The sequence below is a fragment of the Theropithecus gelada genome, chromosome 2, assembly GCF_003255815.1.
Source record: "Theropithecus gelada isolate Dixy chromosome 2, Tgel_1.0, whole genome shotgun sequence".
NCBI classification, from domain to species: Eukaryota; Metazoa; Chordata; class Mammalia; order Primates; family Cercopithecidae; genus Theropithecus; species Theropithecus gelada.
The window spans coordinates 54,438,794-54,454,502 of record NC_037669.1 but is presented as its reverse complement, the minus strand read 5'-3'; the positions used below and the strand labels follow the sequence as shown (position 1 = coordinate 54,454,502).

Here is a 15,709-nt window from a genome sequence, read left to right as displayed (position 1 = left end):
GGTCTCTGGCTTCCCAAGGTAGGGCAGCTGAAGGTTCCCCACAAGCGCAGTGAGAATGCCACACTGGAGGACAGAGCCTGGGCCCCCCTCCCCCTCAGCCACATATGGTCTAACCCTGGGGCCCTTGTGATATTAAGGAGGCAGGTGAGCTGGGGTAGGCCTTGACTCCCCTTGGGTAAGTCACAGTCCTTCAGTTTCCTCTGCTGAAACTGGGAGTAAGGACCCTAGCTGGAGATGGTCACTGCTTGAAGGAAGATGTTAAGGCTCGGAGAGTGTGATAGACCCAGACTGTCAAGGAGCTTTGGAGAGGAGGCCAGGGGAGTAGGGTGTTAGAACTAAGGGCCAGGCCTCTGGGCAACTCTTCTACCCCACTGCAGCTTTCAAGATTTTTTATTGCCCTCTAGTGGAGAAATTGTTGCAGGGGTGTGAGGGGGTGGTGGTTAGGGTAGAGCAGGGAACAAAGGCAGGTTTGGGGGGATCTCCTGGATCTCCTGGATCTCCTTTTTTTTTTTTTTTTGAGATGGACTCTAGCTCTGTTGCCCAGGCTGGAGTCCAGTGGTGTGACCTTGGCTCACTGTAACCTCTACCTCTTGGGTTCAAGCAATTCTCCTGCCTCAATCTCCTGAATAGCTGGGATTACAGGCATGTGCCACCATGCCCAGCTAATTTTTGTATTTTTAGTAGAGATGGGTTTTCACCATGTTGGCCAGGCTGGTCTCAAACTCCTGACCTCTGTTCATCTACCCGCCTCGGCCTCTCAAAGTGCTGGGATTACAGGTGTGAGCCACTGCGCCCGGCCAGATCTTCTGTTCTTCAAGGAACAGGCTCTGCCTTGGATCTATAGCTGCACCACTGACTTTCTAGGTGATAAGGTCAAGTCACGTTTCTCTGAGCCTCACTTTCTTTGAGTGGAAAATGAGGACAAGGGCATATTAGATAAATATAATGCATGAGGCATAACTGTGATTAAAATAATTTCCTTGTGTAGACACTGATGTTGAAGAGATTGGGGATTTGTGACAAGCAACAGAACTATATCTTATTCATTAAGGTATCTGCTGTAAGGTATTTGGCCCATAAGGCACTATAATATGGAGGTTTAGAGTGCAGAGGCTGGCATCAAGACTGCTAGGTGTCAGTGCTGGATCTCCTGCTTACCCGGTGGGCATGCTCTTCACCTCTTTGAGCTGCTGTCTCCTGCTCTTTTGAGTGAGAATTATACTAATACCTCCTCTGAAGGTTGATATTGGGATTAAATGGACCCTTGGATATGAAACTGCGTTTGGAAGTTGGATGGGCCTATGGCACTTGATTTGGGGATCAGTTCAACCTAGGAAGAGCTGTGATTGTGAGTGTGTGAGAGTGTGTGTTTGTGTGTGTAACTCTCAACCCTTGGGCCAACCTTAGGGATTGCTTCTTGGTCTGGGCATATTCTCTTTCTCTGCCAATGTTCAGCAGAGGTTTGTGAAGTCCAGACTCCTCGGGTGCCAGGCTTCCCTCTGCCTTACTCCTCTCCCCAGTAGGGGGTGCCACCTATATCCTGTGTCTGTATTCCCCATATCCTCCCTCTGGTTAATCCAGACCCCAAATCAGGCTAACTTTCCCTGATTTTTGGCCCCCGGCCCCTTGCCCCCAAACCTCCTCCTCTTCCTCCTGAGGCCCCGTTCCCCAGTCTTCTTCTATGAGATGGTCAACTATTCCTCATAGGTTAATGGCTCATGGCAGGGTAAGCCTGTCTCCCTCAAATGGTGGGTATTCAAAGGGTGTGACCTAGTGGAAGTAGAGAGACTGCCCGTTGAGCTGTGGGCCCTTGGGCAAAGGGCATTTCCCTCCCAGGGATTCTGTTTCCCCCTGAGTTCAACTCCACAAATGGCGGGGACCCAGCTGTCCTTCAGAAAAAGGCCTTGTGATGTGTACCGTGTCTGCATTTCCACGTGTGCATTTATTGTTATTGCTCAGTATAGTGTTGAAAAGGCAGACAAATCCCATTAATTACAAAGAGCACAAGCCAAAGATACAGAGAAATAAAGAGTGTACAATAAGAGCACAGTCACTTCCCAGCCCCGATTGTCCCAGAGACCCCAGAGCCCGGGCAGCTTATGGAAGCTGGAGGCGGCACCATTCCCTCGCTACTCTATTATAAAATATGTGCACACAAGAGTTAGCAAAGTGTGGTGACCCCCGAGAGGAAAGGTCCGGGAGGGAGAGCACCACAGGCATTACAAAACAGACTCAGGGGGCTGAGAAGGGCAGTCCCAAAGCAGCCTCCAACATTGTTTTCAGTGGAGGGGGTGATGGCTGCTACCTGGGGCTGGGGACCCTCCTCCCCACCTGGGTTGGTATGATCTCTACATTAAAATCAGGAGAGCTTGGTTTGGAACTTTGAAAAGGCTTGGGGACTTCCTGCTGTTGTCTGACTTCCGTCCTGACTCTGGAAGGCCTAAAAGCCTTCAAGAAACTCTCCTCCCTACAAGATCCTCTAATGGCAGGATTTTGGACACAATGGCAGGAGAGAGATTTGGGTGGGAGGCTTGTCAGAGTGCACCAGGTTGGCAGCCTCCTGTAGGTAGCGCAAGAGTGGGCTAGGGAAGTGAGGGTTCCAAGAAGGCCCGGGCAAGAACTGCCTGCATCCCAAAGGTGCTGGAGACTCCCAATTAAAGAGCAAGAAACGATCCCCCCAAAACAAAATGAAACAAAACCAACAAAAAATCAGTTCAGGAAAGGGAGACAGGAATAAAGGTTTCTCCATGATGAGAATTAGAAGTGCAGACAACTGGGCCACACATTATTTCCCAGCTCCAGGCCTGGGAGAGACTCCTCTTTCTCATCTGGACCAGGGATAGTTGACGGGTCCACCCTAACACAACTAAGGTGGGTGACTTTGGTTCCCAAGCTGGGATTGAGTGGGGGCCTGGTGGCCTCTCATGACAACTCCTGGGCTTAGGGGACAGGTGAAATGATGGGAGGAACAGAAGGCTTCCCTCAAGATCAGGATGCCCTTTTTGTCCCTCTTTAGAGAACATACTCAATTTCACGGCCCTGAGTGGACAGTAATTACAACGGGGGGAAGATGATGGCACAGGGAATGACAGGGCCCAGGATTTGGGGTGGGAATGGGACAGGGGAAGACTGAGCATAATTTAAAGTTTATGTGGAAGAATAGATGTGAGAGAATAACTAGGAAATTTTGTAAAAGAAGAGTGAAGGGACTCATCCCACCACATAATAAGACATTAGAAATTGACATTAGAAATTGAATAGTTAAAATTGTATGGCTGGTGCCAGATGAGCCACCCAGGTAAGGGAAGAGAAGTTCCAGAAATAGATCCAAGTCTATATAAGACATCAGTGTGTGGTAAAGGTGGCATTTCAACATGGTTGGGGAAAAGAGTGGCTTCCAATAACTGGGGGACCCAGGACAAGACAGGTTCAGAGTCCTTGAGCCAGTGCAGTCATTTTAATTGGTCCAGTCTCAGAAATAGGACCGCCTCCCTCTTGTCATCTCTGTGCTATGGTTGGGACAAGGGGACAAGGGGCCATGGTGAGGGGTTGGCGGGAGCAATGGAGGCTGCTCCTGAGTTAAAGAAATCTCCGCCTGAGTTGCAAGGAGGAAACTCCTCAGAGCTCTCCCTGCTCACCTCCAAAGATGAGTGATTCTGCAGTGCCAGGAGTCACTGAAGAGGCTCCCTGCCCTTCCCTCATCTGTTGAGGGGGAGACAAGTTGGTGAGCTTAGCTCTCAGAACCGAATCTGTCAACTTCTCCTGGAGCCCTCGTCTAGAGGGCAGAAAAGAAGCTATATGGATGATGCAGTCCCAAACTAGAAAAAAGTATACATTACAGATATATTTACTATGTTCTGTTTGATGTTGTTTTTTGCCTTTTTTTTTTTTTTTAAACCACAGACATTTCAGAACCACACTGCGCGAGTCAGAAGAGCCAGCAATTGAAAGCATAACCATTGCATAGTATTAAATGAACAGAGATGGTGAGTTCTTTATTTACAATTATTGTCTAGATAAAAAAATTCATAAAAACAGATGAATGGTCATAAATTATTTACCCCCTAATGGGGTGAACTGCCAAACGTACCCCATGCTGCTAGATATAGGACGCAGAGTGCAAGCTTTATGTACTACAGTGAGTTTTGACAAACCAACCATTTCGTGTGTGTATGTGTGTGCAAGTGTGAGAGTGAGGGGGTGCATGTGTGCAAGCATCCTTCATTCCTGACAAGAGACGACCAACGCTAATGTTGGCATTCTTCCATCGCTCCCTGTTCCCTAAGCCAGGCTCCACTGAGAACCTCTCCTGGCTCCAAATGAACATGGAGCATGGCATGCAAACACAGCTATCCTGATGTCATGGAATGAGGTCACAGACACATGACTGATCAAAGAAGTGGGGAGATGGAAAACTGTGAGAAAGGAAACTCCAAAAAACACCATGTTCCAAGGCTGCCCCATGTTTTACACGTGCAGGTCTTTCCTTCCTCGTAGGAGAGCAGTGGGCTGGCTTTGGTGGCATTTGTACTGGAATCCAATAAGCACATCTGAGGGCTGGTCACCCCTTTGGGTATGCAGTTTCCTCTGCTGGATACATTCAGAGATACTTCTTCATGACATTCAGCTGGTGCGCTCTTGAAGGACCTCCTTCCAGGAAGATTTTGCCAGGTGGGATGGGCTGACTTTGAACCCCAAACCCTCAAGTTTTTCCACAGCCATCCAAATGTAGGCCCTCCCAGCTGACTATGGCTCTTTTCCCGAGTGGCTCTCATCTTGTTTATGGAAGAGTTCTCTGGGCCTGGAGAAGGGAAGGGGCTGGGCTGACACAGCCACCATGAGGAGGGTCAGCATGAGGAATGGATTTTGCAAGAGAGGCGGAAAGTGTTTGGTTTTCCTCGAAGCATGGGACATCATCGATCATGGTATTCAAAATGTCTTTTGCACTGTACAAGTTTATGGAAAAAGATCATATGCTGAAAAGTCTCAAAGCAAACTTTGTATTAAATACAAAAGTTCTTTTATGAAAAACGCTGAGCCCCACAAAGTGCTTAGCAGTCAAGAGGCTGACACACAGTTAAATAAGCTCTTATCAAGTGGGATTACTAGTGCTGTTGTCTTGGGGAAAAATAACCACCTTTTCTCACCTGTGATACTGTAGGGTTTCAGAATGGCTTTCTGTTTGGGAAAGCAAGACTTGCTGTTAAAAGGCTACAGTATATATTGTGACTACAGGAAGACAATTTGGTTTAAAATCACACTGAATACATCTCAATATACACATCATAAGGTTCATTCGGATCTAAATAGTGCAGAGAAAAAGGCTATTCTTCTTCAAAAATAAAAATAAAAGCAGCAAGCCATACTGATCCTCATCCAATATGCCAACAGCTCGGATGCTGCCATTAATAAGGAAATAAACCTGTAAGTTACTAACTAAAAAAAAAAATCAACACATTACCATTTATAATATTTCAACACTACCTCAATCTCTGTACAGACAGTGCCAAAGAGAACCTATTTTTGAAATGCTCTTAGTAAACTCAAGCGAGTTTCATTGAGAGAAAAGTCTTCGAACAGTGCTTTGCAGATCCTGGCATCCTTGGGCCGGATGGCCGCTAGTGTTGCAAACCCAGGAAGCCTTCTCTCCTCCTCTCCCTTCGTCTACGGAGCATGTTGTTAAACCTCTCAGGATGGCAACTCGGTAGCATTTGGCTTCTGCCTGAGCCTCTCATGGTAGTGACATTATTGAACGGAAATAGCAGGCAAAAATCAGAGCATGGCTATCATAAAACATCAAGGATGCAACCCAGGGGAAGTGTCTGTTGGGCCGAGCTGTTTTTATAGCATCTCAGCCACCAGTGTTCTTAAACCATACAAATAGCCAAAGACGTTATCTACAGGTTTGTAAACAAATTACATTCTTCTTTTAGGACATAAATAAGTTAAAATAGAGCAATTTAAGCAGAAACAAGGCAACATGCCGGCAAAGAAACTTTATATATCCATGTATATATATTTTTATATATATATATCTACCTATCTATATGGACGTATACAGTCTCGGAGAAGTATACGTTGATATAGATACAAAGAAATGGATATAACCTTGTGAGTGTCTATGAAGTTCTTCGGTTCCATTGGTGCAAATCTAATAGGCGAGTTAAGCTCTGCAATTTCAAAAAGTTATTAAATTAATCTATACAACTGAGACCATGCTGCGCAAGCATTTCAAAAACTCACAGACCAGTGGATTGGATAAATAGTCTCAGAAAAGAGTCTGTTTGCAGTTCCCGCCTAAGAAAACAAACAAACAAAAAAACCCCTCCCCAACCCCCAAAAACCAAACAAGGGGAGGATTGAAAGTGTACAGTACATTCATGCGGGGGATGTGGTGGCTGGGCGGGTGCATGGCTGGTCCATGTCTGGATGGGAGCCAGGAAGGGCTTGTTTTGGGAAAACTGCTCACTCCCGTAAGCCCCCAGTGGAGATCCCGCCCCTTGCCTCAAAGTGAAAAAGAGTTCAAACAGCATCGCAGCCAGAGAAAGGGTCTGTTGGTGGAAACGTTGGTTTTCTCTCCAGTATTTGGTTTCCGATTGTTGCTCGTTGCTGCTTGGGTGAGTTGGGTGCCTGGATGGATGGGTGCCCAGAAGGCGGGTGGCAGCGGGGTCCATGAGGGTGGGCGGGCAGGCGACAGGGTCCTCAGCTAAAGCGACGTCTCCAGGCTGTGGATGGGGCTCCCTGGACTTGAAGAGGTAGCTGATTTGCTTGTGTCGGTCGTCAGGTTGATCCCACTGTCAATGGCGCTGTTGTTCTTGTTGAGCGATGACGGCGGGCTCGAGTTCTGCTTGAGCGCGGCATCTTCTTCCAGGTCGGTGTCGTCAATGAGGGGGATGTGGGGCTGGGAATCTTCGATCCGGAATTCAGGATGAGCCATGAAGTTATGGATGGAGGTTCGAGATTCAGGCTTTTCTAAACCTTCATAGAGAGAGCTACGGAACGCCTTCACGACGCGGATCTGCAAGGGAAGCACAGGGGTCAGGAGCACCGCCCGGGGACCACAGCCAGGCTCGGGGGGCTCACAGGAGGGGCGGGTGGGAGAAGGGTTAGGGCAAAGCAGGTGGCTGGAATCCACAGTCGCTGGGTGTTATTAGCATTGACAGGATGGGGGAGAGTGAAAAAGGGGGCTCAGGTTATAGGCATCCTTGAGCTGGTTTTTAAAAATTGCTTTGGTTTTGGTAGAAACTAGTGTTAGGACAGGAGAAATCACCAAGCACCATCAAAGAGATGATGGGAAACAGTGGTTAAAGGAAGCACAGTTGACTCCTGCGGGCACCCACACCTAGTGAGAGACTGAGCCTTGTTCACTTTAAAGCAGAGGTTCAACCATGCAGACGGGGAGGAGGACCAGGTGGGAATCAAGTAGGAAAGAGGAGAGGCTATTAAAAAAAAATTCATCTTAGAAAAAACACACACAGTTAAGAAACCATACAACATGGAACAGGTTATGTGTCACCAACAGAAAAGGAACAGAAAGGAGAGACGGTTGGATGAGCTGGGATGAGAGAGACACATGAGGGCCAAACAGAACGGGAACATCAAATCAAAGGCAGCAAAGCAAACCAAAGCCAACCCAGGGCTTTCTCAGGTGCAGAGCAGAGGCAGCCAGAAAGCACACGGGAGCTGGCGGACAGATGACATTCGGGGGCGGGCTGCATGCCACGCGGGGTCGGGAGCCACACGGCACACAGACAGACACATGGCTACACTTGGAAGCCTGGACAATGTGAACGGAGGTCGTTTGTACCCAGCGTTTCTTTCCTTCATGCATTTGGGAGGTAAACACTCGAGTATAGACTCAAAGCCCTGGCCAGCCAGTCATTGGAGCTTACTTTGGGGTCTCTTATTTCCTGGGGGATTTTGTTTGTTTATTTGTGCTTTGAAAACACAAAACCAAAAAACGAAGCTGGAATCAGATGGCCAAACCCAGCCCCAGTGGGATTCTGGGGTGTGTGCAACTGAGTCACAAAACAGCAAGTTCTTTCATTTTCTGTCTCAGTTGTGAACCACACATCCTGGGGCCTCAGTTTCCTCCGCTGAAGAATGGGAGGAGGCTGGTCATTGAGTCTTCAAGGCTAGTGGAAAGAGCACTGGACTTGAAGGCAGAAGGACCCAACTTGCGTCCTGGCTCTGCCACATCTGGTGCCTTGACTGTGGACAAGCCACACTAGCTCTCTGGTTGTCCTCTGTCCTGCCTCACAGGGTACAGAGGGACAGGACCCTCACTTGGAAGAGAGGTGTCCCTTCTCTGGACTCCTGGGAGAGGCAGTAGTGCCTGTCATCTCAAGAGTCTGATGGGACTTGGGACAAAGGTGCCTCCTCCTCTCGTCCCAGCCCCAACTCGGAGTGGAGTCAGAGGTGGAGAAAACAAGGTGGCATTGGCGCCTCCAGAACAGAGCCTTAGTCGGCTGCTGTGTGCAGGCCAAGTGGCACCCACCTGCAGAGCAGTGGCTGCCCTACACCACAGGCCTGCGGGGAGGCAGGGGACTGGACGAGACGGTCGTGGGGAGGCCCTTGAAGTCCCAGGACTTGAGCTCTCAGAGGAACCCAGGGGTAGCTCCTTTGTGGAACCCTGGTGGGGAAAGCCCTCTTCCATGGAAGTGGAGTTTCTAGGTGACAGTGGTTGATGATTTTAAGTGTCATCGCTGAAGGTTTGTTTTACTGTTGCAGAGGGAATTCTTTCTAAAGCATGTCATATGCTCCTCTGACTTCTAATTTAGAGTGCACAGAGAATAATTTAACATAAGGTTTGTCAATTATCCTTCTTGGTCTTAGGTAAGACCCCATGGATTGGCTTGTTTTTTCTCCCTTGCTGTCAGCCATCGCTTACTAGTTAGTGCTGACTTTTCTGTTTTCTGAAAAGCACCTCTGTCCTTTCACCTTGTATACTGTGAGCTGGGACTCCAGGGTACCCCACTTGCTGGAATCGTGCTTTAAATAAGAGGCAACAAGTGCCAAGCAAGAGCCAGCCAGACACGGCCTTCGTGCTGGTGCTCCATCACGGCCACTGTGGCTGCTGAGCTCTTTCCCCCTGGAGTCCCTCTTTGTGGCTCTGCAGAGATGGTTCATATTCTGATCTCCTGGTAAGTGAGCTGTTACACCTTGATTAATTGAAAACAAAGAAGGCACTGCTGGCCTCAGCTTTCTTATTTGTAGAGTGGGAATAGCGTCACGGCTGTAGCTGCCTAGCTTGGTGCTGTGTGTTCTGAGGCTGAAGTGCAATTCAGATGCTGACTGGAACACCTAGTGTATGTGTGGGGCGGGGGGATGGTGGCAGGACCCTGTCATGTGACTGACAACGCAGAGGGGATGACACACAATGAGATGAGGCCCCTCCGCCCTCCCCCTGGCATGGAGACAACAGAAAAAATGAACTGCTCTGGACAAGACTGTGGGGACAAGACTTTTTGGGACACCCCGCCACGGCCATCTCAAGTCTCCACTTCGGTTCTCTCCGAGGCTGAAATGGAAAAAACTATGGGGAAAAAAAGCTCTTCCATCTCCCCTCCCTGCCTACCCTAAAGGTAGGATTTTTTTTTTTTTTTTGGCATAAGCTGCATTTGGGTGTGGGGGTGAGGGGAAGGAGAGGAAGGGACCCAGTGAGCAGGATTTCAGATGTTTTGGTTTCGTCAGCACAAAGGGAGCAGGGAGACCCACGCCTGTTGTCAGAGGGCTCTGAGGAAACGCACAGGCCCTGGTCTGAGATGGGTTCGACATACTCGAATGTTTACCCGGCTTCAAGGAAGCCAAGAGTCTGGGACTGATTCACATTCATTTCAGGCTCAAGGTTAAAGACTCACAACCTCTTTTAATTTCACTCTCTCTTGCTGAACTCTGTGTCCAGGGTTCTCTAGCCCTCTAGGGAAACAAACACATGGAATATTCAGACAGTGGAGAGGTCTAGGGTCCCCCCAACAAAGCAAGCCATTTTCTCGCCAACCCAAGGTTGCACTAAATTAGTTACCAAAACACTAATGAGAAGTCCAGCTTTCTTCCCTTTTCATTGTCTTTATTTCTCCCCCTAACAGTGCAAACTCCTTGCCCTAGGAGTCTTCAGAACCAGGAATCTGCAGGGGAAGTGGAAGCAGGAAGTGCCCTATCTGTCCAGCAAGGTACGGCGTCCAGAATGTGGCTGGGACCTGGCTTATGGGGCTGGCTCTTGGCTTGGGTGGTTTGAAGGAGCAGGACTTCCACTGATAAACATGGAGCCTGCTACAGACTTACTGAGTACAAAGATGGTTTGAGATGAGTTAGGAATTTGAGGCAATGAGAAAGAGAGGCTGTGCAGCTTTGCCTTGGATCGAAGTGTGGGATGCTAATCTGGTCCTTGATCACCAGTGGGAAGGTGCCCTCCTCACCAGTCCTGGCCACGCTGGTAGAAGTTCAAGCTGAGAAACAGCTTCTCTGGCCTTCCCTGGAGGACTGACTCCTTTTCACGAATATGAGGCTATGGGCATGGGCACTGGTTCCGGAATGGAAGTTCAGCCTCTGTGGCTCCAGGTCTGTGGGCCTCCTGGGAAGTGGTATAAGTAGTGGGAAGAATGAGGGACTCCAGAGTCTGACCTCTTGCCACGCCCTTGCTGTGTGATCCTGGCCTCATCAGTGTCTTTCTCTGCGAAATGGATGTATTGGCAGGTCCTCCCCTCCCACAATTCAGTGGTGAGGCATCTTTGAAGTAAAGGGAGTGGGGAACTGCCCTGGAAATGTTGAGTGGGGCTCAGCTATAAGGCACTAGGCGTGTGCCATTAAGTTTCCAGGGTAAAAACAAGCTCGTTTTTGAGTAAGTCAGAAGAGTGCACCAATTCATTCCCTCCCGAGCGTCCTCGCGCCATGTGCCTCGTGACTGCGGTCAGGCTTACCACGTGCGTCTGTCTGCTGAGGCCTTCATCTTGCGGTGGTGCTGTGGGGAGGGGAGGGCCTGTGATGTGTTCAGGGGCTTTCCTCACTCCAGTGTCCCAGGTCAGAAGTCAGGCCCTGTCCCAGGCCTTTGTGGTCAACTCTTCATAACCCAGGGGACAGTGGATTGATTCCTTCCAGGGCATACTGGCTGCAGGTGTTTTTGCCTCAGCAGGCACATGAGCAGCCTCCTCCGCTGGGGAATCCCCAGGAAGCAGATTTCCCCTCAGAAGGCTGGTGGGGTGTGGTGGGGGTGAAGGAGTTGTGGGGTAGTAGGGCAGCCCACTTCCTCATCCCATCAAATTGGGGCCCTTCTCTCACTTCCTGGCCACCTGTTTAAACCTCCCTGTGGGAGGAAAGCATACTGGCTTCTGCAGGGACCTTGGCTGGTATCTAGAGGGTCCTCAGAGTCCTTGGAGACCAGAGGAGGCAGCACTGTTGTAGACACTACTCAAGCAAAGGAGGCATGAGGCTGTGTTATCCAAATGTGTGTGCTGAAACCGCAGAGGCTGTGATCCTGTCTGGGAACCAGTGCCCTCAGGCAGGGGTTTGGTCAGGCTATTTTTAAGACCACAGGCTCAGGAAGGGTCTCAGGAGGGACCCAGAATTACAGGCTGGATTCTGTCACAGAGGGGGAATGCGAGATTCTCTGGGAGGTGTGAAGAGGGGAGAGGCAAGATGGGGAGCAGGGTGAGGAGGTCCTGGCCAGCCCCGCTGGGTCCCCTGAGAGAATGAGGGGTCAGGGCAAGGACTGTCAAGTTGGCTTTGGCTGAGCCTCTGCCTGGGCTTCTTTTCCAAGACTGTTCCAAAGTTGGGGTAACCACGGGCTACAGGGGACTGATGTGGCCTGGAAGGAGGTCAGTTTAGACACATTTCTGTCTAAGCATTTCTGCAGAAATGAAGAAGGGGGTACTTCTGCAAAGAAGTGTTGTTCCCAGACTGGCTCTATTGAATGGCTTTACAAATGATGCAGAAGAAAAGCTTAGAAAGAAGTGGCTGAGGTTTGAGAGGACAGTTCTAGCTTCTAGACTGTGAAGGCTAAGATGAGGGGCTAATTCAGGGAAGACTTCCAAAGGTGGTGCGGGTGCCCAGCAATGTCAGGTGTGCTCTGTTGTGGCCAGGGTGAAGTGCTGCCCTTCAAGAAAGAGGCTGAACTGGGATGGACGAAGAACTGGGCTTTCACCCAGAAGCCAGACTCCTGGCAGGCAGCCCCAGCCAGAGGGCCGCAGGAGTCACCAGGAGGGGTGGCAGAAGGGAAGAAGCGGATTCTTCCCCATGTAGGTCTCCCTGACAGGACACTTGGTCACCGCACCTCAGGATAGGTGGGGGTGCTGAGCAAGGCCAGAGCTGAGCTGGTGCAGAAAGGAGCTGGGAGGTCAGCTGGCTAGGCTGCTGCAAAGGTGAGAGCTCTCTGGTCTAAAGGGGAGGAGGATGGGACCAGTGTTGCCTTCCCCTAGAAATCCTGGCGGTGACTGCCTAGTGATGGTATCTCATGGAAATGTGACTCAGCCACCATCTGCTGAAATGCATCTCCATTTCATCTTGGCTCCCTGGGCCTCCCCAGCACTGCATTTCTGTGCTGACGAATGAGCACTGAGGGGCTCCTTCCCTGCTTTCTGCTTCTGTCCTGCCGCTATAGGTCATGGACATTTGCCATCAACAGGCTTTCTGTGGCCTGCGCCTCCACTGGAGGCACTGAGGGAGGCGCTCCCACCAGCACACAGGGTTTCCGCTGCTGCAGGGGGGTGCGTTGTGGGTGTTCTGGTTTTGGATGGGGGTACAGGCCCTTTATAGAGTTTCAAGAGATGAGCTGGAGTCTACTTCTCATACAGCAGCTGGAGGCTAAGACGGACACTGGGTCAACTGGAGAAGACCAGAGCCAGGGGCTCCCCTGCAGATCAGAAGGGCCTGGCTGGAAGCGAAGCAGGGCGGTGGGAGGAAAGACAGGCTTTTCCCTATGGGGCCCGAAGCCATGGGTCCGGGAAAGAGCTAAACAAAGCCAGCGGTGAGTGCTCTAGATCAGAAGTGGTGGCATGAGGAGATGAGCTTGGCAGGAGGGAGATGAAGGAGGGGCCACAGTCTCAGGCTATCCCTCAGATAAAGGAGGGCAGGATGCCCAAGGGTAGATCAGGTCCCTCTGGGCCTGCTGGCACCCAGGTAAGACATGAGGCTCGACCCACCATTTTCTACCAGGGGTCAAGCTGAATGGGCCAGGGATCTTGTCTTTTCCAGGAAGGGCTTAGAACTTCAGCAAGCTCTAAGCTCAGCCACAGGGAAGGCTGTCTGCAGGGCAGCTGATGCTGTCAAAAGTGCAAGGGGAGGAGTGACAGGAAGCGGGCAGAGACTCTGAACTGCTGGGGTGCAGCCTCCAGGCTATGAGCTCCTAGGTGGCCTGGGACCCCTGGCTGACTATGACCTCTGACCTGCAGTGACCTCTTGGCTCAACCATCCCCCTTGATCATGACCCTCATTGCTGTGGGTGTCCCCTGACCAACTGGGAAAGCCTGGATGATGTGACCCTCTCCTGGTTGGATCCTAACGTGACTGACTGTGACCCTGAGGGGCTTGCTTCCCTTGACCCACGGTGACCCTTCTGCTGACTTTGACTGCAAGACTGGGACCTCCTGTCTAACTCTAACCCTTGCCTTGGTGGTCCAGGCTTTTGCTGACCACATATGACCCTGGGCCAGTGGGACACTCTGTGTCACCTCCATGTCTGTCTCCCTCTGGCTGCCGGGACCCTGTGGTGGATTGGGACCATTTGGTCACTGATGTCCTCTTGACCATTGCTGATCCCTTGACTGAACCAGACCTTTTGGCCACTTGGGACCCTAACGACCCTCTGACTGACCCTGGTCCACTGAGTGACTGCCACTGCATGACTGGTTACACTCTCCTGACCAATGGGACCCTCTTCGGTGGCTGTGACCCTTCAGCCCCCTGGGCCTGATCGTGACCAGCTGCCCCCCATGTCCTCTGGTGCCCCAGCCCCTGCCCGCCTGGGAGCTGGCGTGGGCAGTGCCAGCCGGAGGCAGTAAGGAGTCACACTCACGCCCGGCTGCAGCAGGAGGAAGGCTGGTCGGAGAGGAAAGAGCATTGGACAACGACACGCGACTAGGGCTAGAGAGATTGGCTACATCCTGGCTCTGGCTGGTGACCGAGGACTGTCTCCGCAGGGCCCCCTGAAAGGAGGCCCCGCTCTTGAAAGTATTGACTACTTCAATCTGCAACGGAGGAGAGAACGAGACAAGTTGCGAGAAGAACGAACACAACAGCTACATGACTGACAGGCGCAACATCACAAGAACAGCCGCAGCCACGGCAACAACGACAATGTCACTTAAATCAAAACAAAAATACCAGACACACTCCAAGGCTCTGAAAGATGTCTGCTCAGCTCTGGGCCCACCTGCAGGCCCCAGGGTCCCCGGGAGGACACAGGGGGTCTGGCCTTTGTCCTGTGCTAGTGGCTCAGGGGCCAGTGGGCTGGGTGAGGCCGGTGGGGGAGGCAGTGATTAAACATGGCATCTGGAGGGAAGAGAGCAGTGTTCAGCCTCCCTCAGATACAGGCGTGGAGGTGGAGGGTGTGGTGGGGGCCCTGAGGTGAACAGAGCTTGGTCTAAATTCCAGCTCTGTCACTTACTAGCTAGGTGACCTTGGGCAAGCCACCTCTCTGAGTTGAGTTTCTTGTTCTTAAGAAGGGTTAATGCCACCTGCCCGGCAGGGTTATCTGTAAGTGGCAAAGCACCTGACCCACAAGAGGCAGGCAAGACAGACGCTCCTGCCCACTCAAGAAACCACAGTCCTTGCTTCCTCCCATAATTTGGAGACCCCTGCATGGCTCTGCCGCCAGGGCAGTGACAGCACCAGGGCCATATTCACTGAGTTGTCCTGGACCTCCCAGGAGGTGGGGGCAGGCTGGGAGGGCTGGCTGCCAGGGTCCTAATCAGGGGAGGTGAGCCCAGGCCCGTGTCAGGCAGCTCTGGGTCTGAAACCTGCTTCCAGTCCCTACCCCAGCTGTGCCAGCTTGGTAGAAAGGGCCATCTCCTGGACCTCAGTAACCTCTAAAACTGGGGGAGTCACATCTACATCCCAGGGCTGTGAAGGTCACATGAGGTGAGGTTTGGGACAGGGTACAGAGGGGTGGGAGGTGACCCAGGTGAGCTATCTGCTACGTCGGATGGAAATGAGGTGCTGGGCCACAGCTGGCAGGATGGTGGCCAGGTGGGTGCCTCTACACTGCACTTCACCCAAGTATGCTGGGGCATGGAGGAGCTCCCACTCCAGCTCCCCGGATGGTCTGGGCAAGAGACCCACAGAGTCCCTCCTGACTCTCCCCTCGCAGGGCTGTGACAGCACTTGTGAGCTACAACAGCTGCTCCAGGCATAAGGGCCCATGTGAGAGCATGTGGTGTGTGTGTGTGGGGGGTGGGGAGGGCGCAGGTGTGTCGTGTGCCACATGGCAGCCATGCTCTCTCTGCTCTGGGGAAGAAACCTGCTTCTGGCTGGCTACACCGTGCACCTGTGCTCCCCTGGTGTGCTTGGTGTGTGCTTGTGTGTCTGTGTGTACTTGGGGATGACTGACCTTTGCTCCCCACAGCCTCTCCACCCCCTAGGGGAAGCTGGGGAGAGCAACTGAAGCCCCCGTGGAGGTGGCGGACCCCCTGATCACCAGGCCCTGGGGGACCCTGGGCGACCTGGCCTGCAGCTTCTGTTCAGCCTTCACACGGTCCCTCTGGGTGGCTGCCCCCAG

The 15,709-nt window shown here is 51.6% G+C and overlaps 1 protein-coding gene across 6 annotated transcripts in view; it reads right to left on the bottom strand.

Annotated features, from left to right (window-relative positions):
• Positions 1-1,923: 1,923 nt before the first annotated feature.
• Positions 1,924-15,709, bottom strand: part of ATP2B2 (ATPase plasma membrane Ca2+ transporting 2) — a 382,654-nt gene continuing 368,868 nt past the window's right edge. For 3 of the 6 annotated variants that reach the window (XM_025377226.1, XM_025377224.1, XM_025377225.1), the window contains one exon: positions 1,924-7,018. In XM_025377226.1, coding sequence (XP_025233011.1) covers positions 6,707-7,018 — 312 coding nt within the window. In that variant the 3' untranslated portion in view covers positions 1,924-6,706. Of the gene's footprint in view, positions 7,019-9,863; positions 9,919-14,004; positions 14,181-15,709 lie in introns of all 6 variants that reach the window. The other 3 variants (XM_025377229.1, XM_025377223.1, XM_025377228.1) reach the window with 3 other exon arrangements.